The sequence below is a fragment of the Pleuronectes platessa genome, chromosome 7, assembly GCF_947347685.1.
Source record: "Pleuronectes platessa chromosome 7, fPlePla1.1, whole genome shotgun sequence".
NCBI classification, from domain to species: Eukaryota; Metazoa; Chordata; class Actinopteri; order Pleuronectiformes; family Pleuronectidae; genus Pleuronectes; species Pleuronectes platessa.
The window spans coordinates 5,030,843-5,050,046 of NC_070632.1; the positions used below are offsets into that span (position 1 = coordinate 5,030,843).

At 44.2% G+C, this 19,204-nt stretch overlaps 1 protein-coding gene across 1 annotated transcript; it reads left to right on the forward strand.

Annotated features, from left to right (window-relative positions):
• The first annotated feature begins 859 nt into the window (after window positions 1–859).
• On the forward strand, window positions 860–18,093 carry LOC128444079 (cyclic nucleotide-gated cation channel beta-1). Its single transcript, XM_053426381.1, has 37 exons — window positions 860–937; window positions 1,093–1,114; window positions 1,248–1,305; window positions 1,409–1,511; window positions 1,645–1,661; window positions 1,750–1,846; window positions 2,338–2,362; window positions 2,574–2,667; window positions 3,052–3,158; window positions 3,442–3,505; window positions 3,979–4,054; window positions 4,141–4,165; window positions 5,947–6,274; window positions 6,464–6,613; window positions 8,018–8,088; window positions 8,245–8,516; window positions 8,629–8,659; window positions 10,925–11,144; window positions 11,336–11,350; window positions 12,233–12,268; window positions 12,852–12,950; window positions 13,060–13,214; window positions 13,331–13,389; window positions 13,426–13,552; window positions 13,886–14,094; window positions 14,471–14,521; window positions 14,629–14,715; window positions 14,821–14,885; window positions 15,072–15,194; window positions 15,793–15,934; window positions 16,016–16,175; window positions 16,252–16,349; window positions 16,480–16,563; window positions 16,662–16,780; window positions 17,243–17,389; window positions 17,560–17,758; window positions 17,854–18,093. The coding sequence occupies exons 1-37, from the start codon at window positions 860–862 to the stop codon at window positions 18,091–18,093; spliced, it is 4,053 nt and encodes a 1,350-aa protein (XP_053282356.1).
• The last annotated feature ends 1,111 nt before the right edge of the window (window positions 18,094–19,204 follow it).

Below are 19,204 nucleotides of genomic sequence, written 5' to 3' on the forward strand. Positions count from 1 at the left end.
GGAAAAAAGATTGGCTCATTGAGGAAACTTTAAAAAGCATATCTGTTTTAATGCTTATGTCTTCTGTAATATTTTTAATTTGTCATCTTAATTAATCGTGATGCTGTTTAAGTTTTTCTCTCTCTGGAAAATGAGACATGTCACCACCCAGTAGAAAGACGGCAGGATCCAAAATACAGGGACATACTTTTTAATAGCAAATTTTAAAATGGATTCCAAACTTACCACCAACCTGTGCCGATGGTTAACATTTAGAAACAGTCACTGCAGTGGTCGGTTGTCCTGGTCGCTCTTGACCTGCTTTTCCAGGAAATCTTCCCGGTCCAGTAGATCTTTACCCCTTCGCTGAACTGGATTAGCTCAACCAGCTGATCAACTCTCACAGAGAATACGCACATTTGAGATTAGGCCAGATAAGTGGTGTTCCTGCTCTGCCAACGTATATCTTGTGCTGCTGCGTCAGATCGATGTTAATGTGATTCTGCTTCGACCTTGTGTGGAGTCTGTGCAGCTGAGGCAGATTGTGTTGCTCTGCAGCCTGCGTGAGGTCAACCTCCGCCCCTTTATAGTGACTGACTTCTGACTCCTGTGCTGGTTTGCATTCAAGAAAATATCTTAGTCTGGATAACAAATACATATTTGTATTTATTTATTCATATGTTATATGAGATCCCAACTTCGTCATCAGCTCCAGTTGAGGGCTCTCGGTCTGAAACGTGAAGAGGCTGCTTCAACGACCCAGGAGAGAGCGAACAGGAATAATCATCAGTGTAATCTACAATGTTTGATGAGAGGCTTGTTCAGAGGCTGACCATGTGTGTGTGTGTGTGTGTGTGTGTGTGTGTTTGTGTTCAACAGGATGTTTAACTGGGTGGTGAAAGTGGTCCCCCAACCCCCTGAAGCTCCAGAAACAGATGAACCTGCCAAGACCCCTGCTGTACGACACACACACACACGCAAACACACACACACACACACACACACACACACACACACACACACACACACACACACACACACACACACACACACACATACACACGTACTTTGTGTTATGAGTGTTTCTCACTCTTTTCTCTCTCTGTCTCTCAGGTTCCCCCCAAAATTAAAGCGGGTGAGAAATACCTTCAGCTCGCTTTATACTATTTGTTGCACCTTTACATATATATGTACATACACGTAGTTTTACTGCAAATATACTGTAAACGTGAAAATGTGTCTAAAACATGAGTATTTTTTGTTTTCAGCCATACCTTCAGTGAAGAGTCCTCCACCGAAAAACACAGAGGAGGCTTCAGAAGACAGGTAAATGTGACCCTCCAGTGTGTGTCTGTGTGTGTGTGTGTGTCTGTGTGTGTGCATGTAGACACTCTAAAGTCTAAACCATCTCTCCTGACCTCCCCTGCAGTCAGGCCCAGACTGGAGTATTAGGCTGGTTGTCTAATGGGTTCGTCAGCGCTCTGCCGCAGCCGTCCAGCTCCCCTCGACTCAGCCGGGCCAACGACTCCCGGGTGAGTGGACAGACGTCCCAGTGGACCTGTAGTAAATCTGCTTATACAGTAAATCAGGCTGATATACGGTTCTCATATTTTCTGTCCTAACGTTTCTCTCGTTTCTCATTTCTCCCTCTTGCTCGTCCATCAGACAGAAGATGGAGAAAGGTACTTTACCGATTAGAGAAGTGGTGAATATTTTTTTTAAAGAAACACGACTCATCACAGGCTAAATCGACGGCTGCTTCTCCCGCAGGTCTGGAGTGATGGGCTGGGTCGCTCAGGGTCTGACCAAGGTTCTGCCTCAGCCCGACGACAAGTACAGAGAGACCAACACCGAGGAGCACACCGAGGTCAGACCCACTAACAGGCCTCTTCAGGATTTACTCCTCAGACCGACACAATAGGAGGAACATGCGTAAATGGATAAATTGATTGATTGTCCCAGAGGCCTATCATCACTATTCATGTGTATTCATCTCATAAAGGAAACTACAGGGTGTTTATCCAGGTTTACCTCCTCCATTAACTATCACTGATACTTCAACTAGGTAATTTGCCTTTGTTAACATAGAGCTGCAGTGATAAACATCCCTTTTGTTCAGATCCATGGCAAAACGTCTCTCTTGGCTCGTGTCCCATCCTTCCACCAAGTGTCGTGGAAATTAGTTTTGTTGTTTTTTGCCCAATCGTGCAAATTGGTGGTGGAATTCAAATATATCTCAGTTTTCAGATTGATTTAAAGAAAAATTCTTCATTCTCATCTCAATAATTTACTAATAAACAAGTTCCAATTGAAAATACTGATCCCAATCTGTTCTCTGTGTCCTTTCTGCTGTTCTAGATCTATGAAGTGGAAACAATGCCAGGTGCGTTTCCTCATCATGTGTTTTTAACCTAAATATCTGAAAGTTCATAATATACAGGGACTAACTTGAGAAGAAATGCATAAAATAATATTTCTGAATCAAATTTTTTTGTAAGAAATAAGAAAGTTATGTTACATTTAATTCAATTTTGCCACTGATCACGGATTTCTCAGTCATCCTTTCCTCTAACTGAGGTTTCTGATTGGTGCAGATTTCGATCCCCTCCCACACATCCCAGTGGTGGAGCTGGTGTCAGAGGACGAGGACGAAGACGCAGAAAGTCTGACCCCCCAGTTCCCCCCGAAGTGAGAACAAACCCCCTCTTTACCACACCAGCACAATTATTCAAGCTAAAGCCTCACACGCCAACATATGATAGATAGATAGATAGATAGATAGATAGATAGATTACTTTATTCATCCCCGAAGGGAAATTAAGTCATCATAGCAGCCGGTACATTTGAATACAATAAAATACAATACAATAGAATAAAATACAAATATTGAGGTAGAAAGGATAAAAACAGAAACATAAGATAAATAGGTAGATAAGACAACAACATATATATCATGTTGTTATGGTGCACACCAGAGTGACTCACTCTCACACACACACACACACACACACACACACACACACACACACATCAGAGCAGGCAGTTCAAACTTTGTGTCTTTCTCTGTTGCAGTGTGGTGAAATGGATAAGGGAGATCATGCCTCAGCCAGTTATACTGCCCCCTGGTGCTGTCATGATAAATCATTCACCCAAGTCGTCCCGCTCCTCTGTGGACAAAAGTAAACACCGAGACACACACACACACACACACACACACACACACACACACACACACACATACACACACACACACACGTGCAATTAATAACCATAGCACAAACACCAGATATATTGCCGATCTATTGTATCTTGTGTCCCAAGACGTGCACTGATCCACGTGCACAAGCAAATACACACGTGACCCAGAACCTCGGCCCATGTTCTGTTCACTGACGTATATGTCTCTCTCTCTCTCTCTCTCTCTCTCTCTCTCTCTCTCTCTCTCTCTCTCTCTCTCTGCAGTTCTGTCTCCTCCACCTGAGTCTCTCAGTGGAATCTCAATCGATACTGACAGCAAAGTGTCCCAGTAGGTGTTTTTCTTTCCACAGATTCACTAGTGTGACTGGTAATGTTATGGAGGGTTCTGTATTATTCCAGTTTCCCAGTTACCATTGAGCTGAGCCAGCATCAACAACAGCAGGGGGCTCAAACTGCAGCAACTGAATGGAAATCAGCCGTCGTTCATGTTGTTATTCATTTTATTTTAAACGTAAACTTAAAACATTCCTCTTGAGTCTGGCTTTTGACTAAGAATGGTCTTTTAGACGTTTTTTGTTTTATTGATTTATTGTTTATTGACAGTTCACTCTCTTTAATTACTTATTCTTATATCTCTTTTATTTTAACATCTCTTTAACTCTATTAAGTATTTTGAATTCTTTTCATCTTTGTAGTTTTTTAATCTCCATTTTTCTGTAATTGTTTTAATAGTTTCTGGTCTTGATTGACATGTTAAGTACATCGGGCTGATGGGTGAATTGATGGTTTGTCTCTCCACAGTGTGGTCGGCTGGTTCATGTCCGGTCTGGGCCTGAAGCTGCCTCAGCCTGCGATTGCCCCCAAAGATGAAATCGAGGTAAATTCTGTGAATAACTGAATGATTGTTATTTTCTTTAGATCACAATCAGCTCTCACAGCTGCTGTTTCTCTTTTCTCCCTCAGTGTGCAGATCAAGTTCTACAGAAAGGTGAGTTGAGGCTTCAGTCACTTACAGTTGCATTCCTGTGGTTATAGAAAACCTGTTCCTGTTACAAAGTACCACAACTCACAGTTCAGTCAAATGGATCTTTATCTGCTTTCCCTGAGAAATAGAAACGGAATCATCTCTTTAAAAACGTGGGGGTCCTTTCGCTTCATTCATCCTCCTCTGGATCTGTGTAATATCTGGAAAATTACTGTTTATGTGTTTTCTGTTGAAGCGCCCTGTTGTTTTTCCCCCCATAGTTTTTGAAGAGGTGTTTTTGGGTCGGGTGGTCGGAGCCTAACTCAGTCCCTCTTCTCCTTCTGTTTCAGGGGGGAAGGCGCTGCGAGCCCCTTAAACAGCAGGAGGAGACGACTGGGGGATGCTCCGATTCCCACACACACACTGACACACACACACACACACACACACACACACACATACAGTTGATGTACAACGTGCAGCTCAGTACTCAAACTCTAGGCAGCTTTTAAAGAATATAGAGCTATATTCAACTCACCTGGCTGTACTCAGTACAGTTTAAAAATGAATGTATTACCGCTTCAATTGTGTGCACTGATATTTGCGCTGTAAGTAAAGTGTGTACTGTTTATTCTGTAGTTGAATCTATGTGTTGTTGTCTGTGAATTTGCACATTTTCTGTTTGACAGAAATACTTAGTGATTGACATATTTGACATTACTGTAGGTTTAATGCACAAAGGGCTGCAGACGTTACATCTTTCTGTCGCTGTGCTTTAGCCAATGGAAATGTACACTATGTATATTCATGTTGCCATTTTCATATCCAGAAACAGAACATATTCAGAAGCAAAGGCGATGTACCGGTCATACATTTAAATGTAGTATCTTCTTCTCCCGACCGAAATCCAGGAATATTGATTAAACGGCAGCTATATAAATGTGTTATTGTATTATCTTTAGGAGAAAAATAGACTAATTTTTCATCTGTTAAAATCGTGTTCCTTCAAATCTATATTTTTTGGTTCAAGCAAAGTTAAGTTGAGTTCAGGGTCTTGACCATATGTAAGTACAAGTGAAGTTGTATGAGTACTACAAGCAGGATGAGGCCAAATGGGATCCACTTGATTTGTATCCAAGGCCTTGAACTGTGACCTGTGGTGTTTGTTCCCGGGGGTTTGACCTGATTTGTAAGAACGGCACCTGATCACGTTTAGAACACGTCTGTGATGTAAACACACTGCAGGAAAAATAAAGATTCAGTGTGGAATGAATTATGTGGTGGTTTTTATCGATAAACAATTTTCAAAAATGTCTTCAGAAGCACATTTATTAACCTCAAGGAGTCATCAACATCTCGACCTGAACTACTGACAGAGCAAAAGAGACCAGACTGTAAATAAAGATGGACAACATCTTCCAAATGAAGCCAAAATATCTCAGATACGAACGCTGCCATCTTGCACTGATGACCTCATTTGGAGCCAGAGTCTAAGTAGGGATTTAGGAGACGCCATGTTGTCCATCTTTATCTGCAGTCTGTGGAACCAATCACATAAGCTGCTTTCAGACTGAACTGTTGCTACAGACGTTCTCCAGAGTTTCCAGGTGAGGATCCAACAGGATAACATCTGGAGAATCGACAGCTACAGAGTTGGATGATGGAAAGTTCATCTTGGAAAGACAACGGGTTGATGATTACATACTTTATGTGTCCAAATAAACCTTTTACATCCAAATCCCAAACTAAATCCATCACCACTGCATCTGTTTCCACTCACAAGTCGACCGTTGTCGCCCTCACAGCTTCATCCAAACTCAAACCTGACCTGGTCCTAGAAGACGTGGACTCAGACAACGAGGGTCAGCACAGATCTGCACCACCATGCACATCATTGTTGACTCCTCCATCACCGACGACCCCCCAGCAGCAGGACACGATGCAGCAGACGCAGAGCAGTTCCATGCCGTCCCAGGTGCAGGCTGAGGCCGATCCAGTGCCAGGAGAACCTTCAGAGAGCCCGACCAAGATATCTCAGGAAGATGCCGAGACTCAGACGGGCCGCTGGACGCCGTTTATTGAGAGCATCAAGAGAGAGGCTGAAGATTCGGCCTTTGCTACCATGGAGGAACGGTAAGAGGGTCACAACCAATCTTTATTTCAGAGCAATTACTCGTTTGACTTGGCTAACAGACGTGTTCTTTTCTGTGGTATCGCAAGTCTAAAGCCATAAGGGAGAAGAAATCCTCAATTGAATCTCCCACATTATAAACCCTGACTTCACAACATGCATCATACCAGTGTGTCCATGTCTTTCTCTAGTCTGCTGGTGGAGCGCGTGGCGATGACCCGTGTGGCCGAGGAGGTGGCCAGGCAGGCGGCGGAGACGGCCGTCAGACAGATGGCCAGCGAGGGACATTCCATCAGGCTCTCGCTGGACAGTGCAGAGCTGCTGGAGGAGCCTGACGCTGAGTAAGAGAGAGAGAGAGTTAGAGAGAGAGAGAGAGTGAGAGAGAGAGAGAGAGCGAGAGAGAGAGAAAGGGAGAGAGTGAGATAGAGAGAGAGAGAGGAAGGCTATTCATTTTTGATTAATGGTTCTACTGTAAAATATCAAGCCTCAATTACACTTCTTTGTCACTAGGGTTCGATAACATCATAATTTCTTTTTTATATCAGCCGATGTATTAGTATTGTAATTTTATTTCTCATTAAAATCGATATTGGCATCGACCCCAAAAAGAAAGACATTCAAATCCCGCTCTACTGTGTGAGCTGCTGCTGCTGAAGTGGTATTGTTTATTTGCACACTTTATCTCACAGAATAATAACATACAATTTTTCAACATATATCCTTTTATATCTCTAAATTTCCATAATTTCTATATTTTCGAAATTTGTATATTTATTTATTTATAACAATTTCCTAAATCTCAGACTGCGCCGCTCCAGTTGTGTGGTGTTCTCCTCTGCAGCAACTCAGTTAACTCAAATAAAGAATCATGCAGTCGAGCTGATCCGGCTCCAGATGAACGATCTGTGGTTTGCTGCCGGGCTCTGGCTCCAGGTCCCGAGGGTCCTGGTCATGTGATCTCTGCCTCAGCATCACAGCCTGTGTGGCATCACACCGCCTCACCATGCCAACCACAGCTTCCCATGGCAACATGTGTGCCGTCCCCCTCTTCCCCCCCCCCCTCTCCCCCCCCCCTCCCCCTCTTGGCCGTTCCTCTGGTAACACCTGCTGCTGCTTCAGGAGGAACAGGGAACATGACAGACGGAGACGTTAGGGAACATTGTCCCTGTTGTTTTTATTAATATTTACATAGTCGCCTGGACTGGTTCATGAGCTGGTGTCACCTCGATGCTCGTGGTCATTTTCAGTTTGGACTAATGACGGTTAACGCGTGTGAATAAGTGAGTATCTGATGAGAGAACGTCGTGTTTAGATAATGGGCTGATAGGTTGTTGTGTTATTAATTCATTATTTAACTCGTTTAACTATTGATTCATTATTTACCTCGTTATCATCCGGATGTAAAAAGATTATATAAGCTTGACCGTCAGGTGATCACCGAGACGTTGTGGTAACACTAGAGAGGAAACAGAAACTAGGCTTTGAGGTCACAGTGAGCTGAGGTCATACTTCTCAGTTTTCTATAATCAGGTTGAAAGTGTTTTAGTTTAGCCAAACGTGAAACAGTTTTAATAAATCTGTCGTGATTTTTTTCTTTGCTATTTTGTCCCATCTGTCCCATCCATCCCATCTGTCCCATACTCCCTTATCCTTTCTTTATCCGTCTCCTCTCCTTTCTTTATCCCTCTCCTCTCCTCTCCTCTCCTCTCCTCTCCTCTCCTCTCCTCTCCTCTCCTCTCTTGCAGAAAGGAAGAGAGTCTTGCAGAGGACGATGAAGACCCAGAAGAGCCTGTGGTACCTACCTTATTAGAACTAGGTATAAATATCAATACATATAACCTGTGCATAAAACTTGCAGTGTTTTACTTTTCTCCTCTCTGAGGTGAAAGTCACAAACTCTAAGTAGACAGCAGAATACTCTGTAGTCCAAGTACACTCTAAAGATTCTAAATATCTGTAAATCACCATCTAGCGCTAAAGGAGGATGCAGAGCCACAGCGGACGTCCCCTCCCCCCCCTCCAAGTCCTGAGCCAGTTAAGATCTCTGAACCAGAGCCACATCCTGAACCAGAACCTGAACCTGAACCTGAATCAGAACCAGAACCAGAACCAGAACCAGAACCAGATCCAGAACCAGTGACCAAGACCCAGGAAGCCAAATCCAACGCTCAGCCTGTGACGCAGCAGCCACAGAAAGCAGAGCCAATCGGAGAAGTCCCTGATGCTGACAAAGCTGCAGAGAAAGTAAGAACAGAAAGAAAGAAATGAACAATTCAATAAATGACTTTAAATAAGCATTTTCCAGAATGTAACTGTCACACATCACTCATATATTCATATGCGTTTTGTTTTGTAGGAGGAGGAAGATACTGGGGATGACTGTGGTGGTATGTCTCCTATTTTACTACTTGTTTGCTTTCATCCAGAAAATCTTTCTGATGACATCACTTCTGGTTGAATTATATTGAACTCAGAAGCTGCTTAATTGTCATTCAACACACTTTTACTCCCTCACTACATAACTTTGGCTGATTTCTGACCTGTTATCATCATCTGTCCTGAGATATACGATCAGAAGTGTTCACACCTGGTATTAAACATGCGTCCTGAACTTGTCCTCCTGTGAGCCCTTGTGATCAGATCTCATTTCCTTACTCTAAATGCAAATCAAAACAATTGTCTAACGTTCTCACAAAAACCAAAGAGGGTTGTTTTCAGTCAGCAGAGCCAGAAGAGGTCGAGCAGATCAATGCATAAATCATTTTCTTTATCTGAAATAACTTAGTAAATCAAAACATGGGGCAGTGTTATTATTCTTAGGATAGAGGTTGTAAAAACACTTTTGGTTGATTATTAAACTGCAGCAGGTCAGAGGTCGCGACCCGAGTCGGTCATACGAGGCCCAGGACACATTTTTGTTCACACAGCTAAATCACGCTGGCCTCGTGTGTCCAGGACAATCTCCACATGTGATCAGATCAGACTGGAGATTAGAACCAGGTCTGAACAGGGTCCCTGTCAGTCAGGCTGATATCAGTAGATCTGGGGACTGTAGGTGTGAACATTATCTGATTGTGACCTTATTAGTACTTTGCTGTCTGCCTATTGGCCGAGCCGATCTCCCATCATGCTTCTGTTCTGGCTGACTGTGTATCTGCGTATCCACCTGTCTCTTCCATAGCTCCAATCAGCTGTGATTCATTTAAGAGCTGCCTGATGCGCATTCCTCACACCTCCGAGTGCCTCGGCAATATCAACGCATTCTTCAAAGAGAACGGCATCTCCCCCCCGAAAATACCCTCCATGCCCAAGCTACCCACCCAGTTCTCTGATGTGACCCGGTACCTACCCTCCCTCCCCCCTGAATTACGGCAGGAGTTCTCCCAGATCAGACTCACGCAGATCCCCCGAGACATCTCGCAGACCCTGACCGGCTGGTTGCCCAAAAGCTCGGAGGGTTCGGCCGACTCCACCCTGTCCAGTATCGCCCAGAGCTTCTCCAGCATCCCGCAGAAGCTCTCCCAGTTCCCCAGCCGGACGCAGCAGTACTTCAGCAACGTCCGGAACCGCCTCAACAGCCTTATGCCTCAAGATGCCTAAGAAACAACAACAGCAAAAACAGAAGCAAGACAAGAACCCGCAAGACGTAGAACTCAACCGGCTCGTCCAACCCTCCCCTCTCTCTCCTCCTCAGCATCCTCACCTCCGGTCCCGCTCCCCGTCTCCATCCTCCCCCAATGGTAGCACCCTCGAGTTGCCCAATGTGCCGTCCTATCCGCGCCTGCCACCGATTGCCAGCCCCCCGTCAAAGCAGCTCAACGCCACGTCCCGCCAGCTGTCGGGTCTGTCCAACCCGGCCTTCTTCATTGAAGATGACTCAGACGTTCCTCCAGTCAGACCCGCAGGTGAATCTGCAAGCAGTAGAAAGTTAATAGTCTTCTGCTATTGAACACTGTGAACATTTATGAACTCAGTCACATCTGATGCATGAAATCAAATTGATTAGGAAACTAACTCTGATTGACACATCGGCAAAGAAATTAGAAGCTGAGTTCAAATGTCACCGAAAATTCACCAAATTGTTGTTTTGTGTCGTGGTTGTGGGTTTTTGTATCAGTTTGCGTTTCCCTTATCCTGTCGTGTTCCAAGAAATCTTACCAACATTATGAAGTTTGATCAGTTGCTATCACGAGGAAAGAAATTAGTGTTTTAGATAAAAAATGGAGTTTCACCATTTTGTCAGGAAAACCAAACCATTTTATGTAAAGGAGACATTTAGACTTTTAATCTCTATTATTAATAGATGTATTTATGAATTGGCAGAACCTTTATTTCCACAAGAAACTATATAAACACAACACAAGAGAGAAAAAACTGAAAAAGCATCATGTCTCCTTGTAATCTACAAGTGTACTGTGATCCATAAGAGACAGACTCATGTGGATTCCCAGATAAAGGTCCTCTCAGCCGTCGGTCTTATTCACGAGGGACCAGTTGGAGGAGGATCCTCTTGCATTAGCTTGAATCTAAACCCTGCTGAAACCGCCTCTCCTGCTTTGTGCCTCTAACTCTGCTGCTTTGCCCCTTGTTACGCAGCACATGAAACATAACGGTACATTACATCTAGAATAAATGTCTGTCTCCCTCTCCAGAGAGCTCCAGCGTCAGCATTCGTCCAGCCGTCAATGTGGAGGACGTGGACTCAGACCATGAGAGAAAAGGAGAAGGAGGAGGAAGAGGAGGAGGAGGAGGAGGAGGAGGAGGAGGAGGAGGAGGGGAGGAACAGATTCCCATCCCCAAAATCCTCACCCCACAGGACCCCAAGTTTACAACCCTCACTGTCCCTGTGACCCCGTCTGGAGGTCGTCAGAGGTGAGGAATCTCTGCAAGTCACAAATTATAAAGAATATAAAACCTGTTGCTGTTACCTCAGGGTTTATGTGTTGTTGTTGATGCTTTATGATATGTGAAGACAACAGTGGTGTAGGTATCATTGTTTCTACATTATTATCAGACCTTTAAACATTAAAATCCTTTCTTCTCCCCACACTTTGCTTCTACAGTAAAGGAGATAAAGAGTAAGGAACCTGCATGGACTGAGATGTAGAGGCCTCCAGTGGACAGTGTGCTTTTCATTTACAAATACACACGTGCATAACTTCTATAGCATTCACGGCAAAACATGTGATAAGACATTTGTCATGGTGTGTGCAAGTGAAGCATTTTCATCCAGAAGGAGAGCGAATCAAATATTTATGACAATATTTCTGGCAAAATCTAACAAAAACTAAGAATTTCTGAAATTACTTCATTATTCTCATTTTGGAATGAATCGCTTCCCAGTTCCCAGTTTGGTTCTGAAACACCCTCCTCTGTTCCTCAAACATGCTGATGCCAGTATTTCACTGACCTGCAGAAACCACGTGTGTACAACAAGTAAAATGTTTTAGTAAAATCTAGACTTTCATGAAAACAATTTTTGCACGACAATCAGAGCTGCTAATGTATCACATGCACAGACACACACGTTGTTAATGCAGAACAAGGCGTCTTTGTGAAGCTGGAAGGTGTTTCTGAGTCACTGACTGGTTCTTGTCTTGTGTTCTTGTCTTGTGTTGTTGTTGTCGTTGTTGTTGTTGTTGTTGTGCTGTTCTTTTGTGTGAAGTGTGAAAGAAGTGTTTAATTTTGCACGGCATTTACAGACTCATGTGCTTTTGTCCACTGCATGCATTGTGAAGTAGTGTAGCCAAAAGTCAATAAACCGATGCATCACGATCTTGCACTTGTATCATCAATGTGTCTCTGCAGAGAACTGGATGTGATTATGTACACACTCACACACACACACACACACACACACACACACACACACACACACACACACACACTCTCTCTCTCTCTGTGTCTTTCTTTCATGAACACACACTCACTCTCTCACCTGCTCTGGCCCTGTGCGACAGTAGTGGAAGGAATCATCGGACCATCTGGACAAAGATGTAAGATATCCAACCTTTATTAAATATCAATCATTATTGTCCACCCATCTTATCATCCATGCGTTGTGCTGCTCTGTGATTATCCATCAACATTCATTCATTAAATCCCTGAATTTATCCCATGAACTAAACGGAGCAGTTTTTACTCATTTGTTCCTTAAATTTTTATTTTCAGTCTAAATTCATCTGCATTTCTCACAGTCAAAAACACATGTGTTGTTTTGTTGTTGTTTACTTTTTGCCTTTGACACAGCTCATCATATAGAGAAGGATGAATGATTCTGTCTTTTTAGGATTTATAAATGCCACTTCACATAGTGTATGAAGTGTCACAAAAGTAGTAATAGATGTACAAACATTTTTTACTAATAATTGTAGTATATATAGCTATATAACGTTTTGTTTAATGGGAATCAAAATTTGGAATTATAAAACAATTCACAGGAGAAATCATGAATTTGTTCATATTGAATGAATGAAATGCATTAGATCCATTTCTATGACACTGGTAGTCATCTGTAAATCAGCAGCACCGTCTCAATGCTGAACCAATGATGTCACTGTTTCTATTACACTTGAACAGCAGGAGGCTTCAGTCTCAAAGTGAAGATGACGAGGATGAAGGAAACCTCCCAGACAGAGCCTGGCCCAGCCAGTCCAGCCTGCACAGCACAGATGACGTGTGAGTACTGCACACACACACACACACACACACACACACACACACACACACACACACACACACACAGACAGACAGACACATCTGATTTATCTCTGACTTCATTTCACAGTCTGAAAGAGCGTCCGGCGTCCTCGGCCAGTCAGACCAGCACGGTGGTGAACGAGCGGCTGCAGGAGCTGGTGCGGATGTTTAAAGAGAGAACGGAGAAGGCCAAGGAGAAGCTCATCGACCCTGACAGCTCCGACGAAGACAGCATCGTCCCCTGTGAGTCGGAGCTTTTACTTCTCCTCATGCAAATGTCAGACTCCAAAGGTCATCCAAGAAGGTGCATGTTCAAACATTCTTTTGTCTCCCCTTCGTCCCCTCTGCCCTCCTTCCAGCACCTCCTCAGCCGGCTCCTTCAGGGCAGCCGCTGGACAGGGGAGAGAAGGATGCACAGGCAGGTCCATCAGGAGGAAGAGGAGGAGGAGGAGAAGAAGGAGGAGTGGAGAGTGAGGAGGAGGAGGAGGAGCAGGCCAGGGGCCGCTGCAATGGCAAAGCTCCTCGGTGCTTTCTGGCCTGTGTGCACTATCGTTTCCCTGCCAGCATCGACCCCTTCACCAGTGAGAGACCAGCCGAACACGCCACCGTCTCCAGAACTCACCGTGCAGAAGAGTCTGCTTCATATAAAACACTGAGTCAACGTCTTTACTTTTCAGCCACATAGTTCTGATCCCATTTGAAACAGAAAGAAACAGAACAAGGGAGAAAACACAAATTAAATCAAATCAAACACATAAAATACACACAAAAATATATATATAGAATGAAACATCTATGTAGGTGAGGATGTATTTACTACTACTTCATTTCTACAGTATGATGACACCTCCCTGACCTCCCTCTCCTCCCTCTCCTCTCCTCCCTGACCTCCCCTCCCTCCCCTCTCCCTGCAGACCTGATGTATGTGCTGTGGATGTTCCTGGTGACCATGGCCTGGAACTGGAACGCCTGGTTCATCCCCGTGCGCTGGGCCTTCCCCTATCAGACCCCTGACAACATTTACTACTGGCTGCTGATCGACTACCTGTGTGACCTCATCTACATCCTGGACATCACCATCTTCCAGCCACGTCTGCAGTTTGTTCGTGGGGGGGACATCGTGGTGAGTTTGGCAGGAGAAGCTTCAAGCTCTATCATGTGCTGGGACCATAGACTGATAATAAAGATGGACGGCAAAACCACTCCTGGGGGCTGGCTGGGAATTGGGTTATTAACTCGGCCTCCCCAGTGTCAGTGGATTCTCTTGCTTCAAATGACGTCTTCTGTGAAAGATGGTAACGTTCTCATCCGGGATATTTTGGCTTCATTTCTGGATAGTGAGAAGAAGCAGACACGTGTCGTCCATCTTTAATTACAGTCTACGTGTGGGACTAAAATAAGTTCCTCTCTCAGGAAACATTCCCATGTGTCATTTAAATCACTTTGCTTTTATTTGTTCAAGTGATTATTGATCTGTTATTGTCTTGTTCTCTTTCCAGAGCGACAAAAAGGACATGAGAAAGAATTACATGAAAACCAAACGCTTCAAGGTAAATGACTATAAAAGTATCAGTCTGTTATTTTTCTCTACTCTTATTATGTTAATCTATCTTCAGAGCAGTTTGATCAGATGGGATTTGATGCTCCTGCTTTTCAGTTTGATGTCGCCAGCCTCGTTCCCCTGGAGCTCTTCTATTTCAAGACCGGAATCAACCCCCTGCTCCGCTTACCACGGCTGCTGAAGGTGAGGCTCTCATTCTTATAGCATACATCATATCCCTGTATTATGAATCAAAACATACACTCGTACTTTTCATTGAACCTTTTTCTGTTCTCTCTCTTCATCCAGATCAACTCCTTCTTCGAGTTCAACGAGCGTCTGGAGGCCATCTTGACTAAAGCCTACATCTACAGGTGGGCTGCAGACTAATGTAAACACTTCCCTGTTCTGTTCCTCCTCATCACCTCCTGGTGACCACGAGCACTGAAATCTGTTCTTTCACCTTCACCTCTTCATCCTGGAGACACAGTTTCCATTCAGCTGATGTGATATCTGGATTTCAATGCTTTCACATGTTCCACTGTCTCACTGTCTTCCAGGGTGATCCGTACCACCACCTATCTTCTGTACTGTCTCCACTGTAACGCCTGCCTCTACTACTGGGGCTCTGCCTACACAGGACTGGGTTCCACTAAGTGGGTTTACAATGGAGAGGGCAACAGGTTGGTGGGATAAACACACACACACACACACACACACACACACACACACACACAAATGAACAAAGGGTTTTGGATGGAAGGAGGTTGAAGGGGTTAAACACAAGCAAAGTGCAGAGAGGAAGATGTTAAGCCGGCTCTTGCTTGCTTCTACAGGATTCCCAGAGCTTTAACTAGTGAACTGGAGCAGGGCCACTCCCCAACAACACCTCTAATCCCCTGTCATTACATACCTGGCCCATCCCTCCATCTCCATCTGTCCCTCTACACTTCCCTTCATCTTTTTACCCCCTGGTCTCCTTTTGTTCAGTTTGGTACATATTTGCACATACCATTCTGTCCCCGTAATTAGCCCCCTCCCCCCCCGACCCACACACACACACACACACTGAGTCTCTGTCAATCAAATCTTCATTGCACCCTCCTGAAGGTTCATCTCTACTCAACATCCCAAACTGCTCATTGAGACACACACAGATCCCCTGATGAACATCCCTCCTTACCCCTGTTTTAGTCGCACTATTAGTTTTGCAGCTGATTAAAATCCTTTAGCCGTCATATTGATTCATGGACATGATCTCTGTTCTCTCCCTTTGCTCAGTTACATTCGCTGCTACTACTTTGCGGTGAAGACCCTGATCACCATCGGAGGTCTCCCCGACCCCACCACCCTGTTCGAGATCGTCTTTCAACTCATCAACTACTTTGTTGGAGTCTTTGCCTTCTCTATCATGATAGGACAGGTAGATCCATCTCCCATTGAAAGCTGCAGGGTGTTATAGAATAGCTTTGCGTTAATAATGGTGTTAAATGTTCTATCTCAGATGCGTGATGTGGTCGGTGCAGCCACCGCGGGTCAGACCTACTACCGCACATGCGTAGACAACACTATTAAATACATGTCGTCGTACCGCATCCCCAAAGACGTCCAGAACCGCGTGAAGACCTGGTACAACTACACCTGGCAGTCGCAAGGCATGCTGGGTAAGGAGAACAAACAGGGCGTGCACGGTCTCGTACATCCGAGCTTTCAGTCACATTCCTGTTGTTTTCCATCCAGACGAGCAGGAGCTGCTGACTCAGCTGCCGGATAAGATGCGTCTGGACATTGCTATAGATGTCAACTACTCCATCGTGAGCAAAGTCCCACTGTTCCAGGTATGGATTTATACAGATATTAAAAGAAAGAGTCCAGTTGTGTTATGATGCTTGTGTACTCGTGGAGAGACTGGTGGACAGTGTAGCTTCAGAAACAATACTCCAGTTTGGTCTGATTTCCCTCTTGCAGGGTTGTGACAGACAGATGATCTTTGACATGCTGAAAAGCCTTCGCTCTGTCGTCTACCTGCCGGGAGACTACGTCTGCAAGAAGGTACAAACCGGCCTGTGTTTGTTTTTTGGAAGACTTGTGTCCATCTCTCCCTCTCATCATCTGACTCTCTCTCTCTGTCTCCCTCCTCTGTTTGTCAGGGTGAGGTGGGGCGGGAGATGTACATCATCAAAGCGGGGGAGGTGCAGGTGGTCGGGGGACCTGATGGGAAGACGGTGTTCGTCACTCTCAGAGCAGGATCCGTTTTCGGAGAGATCAGGTACGAAGGTTTTTAAACGTTGACTCGCAGACCAAAATTCTGGAATTGGTTTCAGATGTGATTTTGCTTGTTTTTAATTTTAAACATAAATTCACAACCCACCTTTTTAGTCTGGCTTTTGTGTAGATCAAAAAAAAAGTTATTCTATGTCTTTGTTATTTATATTTATTTGCTTTATCATTAATGTTATTGTTGATTACACATATTTGACTTTTATTCTTGTATTTTTTAATATTGGTTGCTTTGGTTAACTAATTTCTTAACATCCTATTTTTTATTTTGAATTTGATTTGATTTGTCAATGACTGGTGTTATATTAATAAAGTTTGATTGACTGATGGAAATGGGTAAATATGACAATAAGACAAACGTACTGTTTAGGTTCCATTTGTTGCCCTGAAACTTAAATTTAAATGTTATTTTAAACCATGTAATTATCTCTCCTCTCTCACTGGTTGGCAGTTTGCTTTCAGTAGGCGGGGGTAATAGACGCACAGCCAATGTGATTGCTCATGGATTTGCCAATCTCTTCATCCTGGACAAGAAAGACCTGAACGAGATCCTGGTCCACTACCCCGAGTCCAAGAAACTGCTCCGCAAGAAGGCCAGGTTAAACATGACCACACACAAATGACTGTCTCTGTCCTGTGTTTGTCCTGTCTCTGTCCTGTGTCTGTCCTGTGTCTGTCCTGTGTCTGTCCTGTGTCTGTCCTGATTCCACTTTTGGCTGCATTTTTGTACTTCTTCCGATCGGACTGAAGTCATTGTCTCAACCACAGGAAGATGCTGACCAAGGGAAAGAAACCTGAGGTCAAAGAAGAAGCGAAGGAGGCACCTCTGGCCCCGTCGGCTGCCGTCAGGCCGGAGACGCCCCGACTGCTGAGAGCCGCCCTGGAGATGACCGAGAGGGCGACTGGACTCAGAGGAGCTCTGGCTGAAGTCAAGGAGAAGACCAACAAGTCCTTCATCTCATTACATGTGAATAAAATAATGAACGTGCACGGGCAGCAATAAAAACAAGGAGGGAGTATGTCACAGACACACCAAGCATTAATTCTTCTCTCCTCTTTCAGCCCTCCATCGCTTCCTCCCTGCCTCCTCTGTCTCCCACCTCCAGCTCTGGACCCGACAGAGACGGGGACACGCCCTCACCCGTCTATGCCAGCTCTGCGTCAATTCACTCTTTGGGGCCTCGCTCCGCATCCCAGTGCTGCGGCCCCGCAGACGAAACACTCGCCACGGACCAGAGCGAGGAGGACGTCTGTGAGGACGAAGGGGGCGAGGCCGAGAAGAGGAAAGGTCGGAGGAGTTAGGAAGGAAGGGGAGAGAGAAAAACACATGTGGACGGAGGACAATGGAGGAAAATGGGGGAATTATCAGGGATAAATAAACTGCTTTGAGAGTGAAAGACAGAAGAGGAGAAGAAAATGAAAATGTACATAAACACTTATTTCTCATTCTCAGACGCATCTGATTGTGTCACTGCAAAGAATCAAAGTCCTTTTTCACCCATGATGCACTTAATCCCTTTTGTGCATTATCACCCATGACTTACAGGAAGCCACCTCTCTGCAATCAACCCATAAACTTAAATGGCTGATATATGTTTTGTTACGTGTGTTTTATATCAGCGATGTCTCATCTCTCTGGAACACGTGAAACCTCCACCTTCATCCATCTCATCATGAGTTCATCTAATGGAAGGAACAAGCCATCCCTCGTCTGCTGTCGTACCGAGTTCAAACAACTGAGATCATTGGAGCCGTGATTCTGTGTTGGATGCAAAGATGGATGACGGCTCCTAAAAAGTGAAGCCAAACTGCTTTGATCGCCCCCTGGTGGCTGGCTGCATGTCAGTAGATGGAACTTGCGTCAAAATAGTTTTTTCAAAGATGGTTTCTATGGATCGACTTCTATGGATCGACGTGACGTCCATCTTTACATCCAGTCTATAACTGGATGGCGTAGTTAAGCCATAATACACCGAGCTGAACTTCTTGTCTTTGCACAACATCCAAAATGTTTTTGCTGTTGTTGTCGACTAAATGTTTACAGATTCTTTTGTAAACTTCAAATTGCCTTATCTTGTCTTTTTTCATTTAATTTTGTGTTGTGTCGGTGTGAGTAGCACGCGCTGCATATGTTTTTAACAAACCAAACAACATGATCTTCTGTGTTTCCATCATAAGACACAGTATGTTAGCAGTATATGTAATTAGACATACTGAGAATCATATATATATTTACAACAGCAAGCTCAAAAATAATCTATCCTCTTATTGCCTCAATGCTGGATTTAACATGTTAATGTGTGTATATAATCTCAAAGGGATCAACTCATCACAAACTGTCAATGCATTTGATTTGCAGCGTCATGAGATGTACATACGTTCTATAAATGTGTATTTTATGCTGTTAATGTGT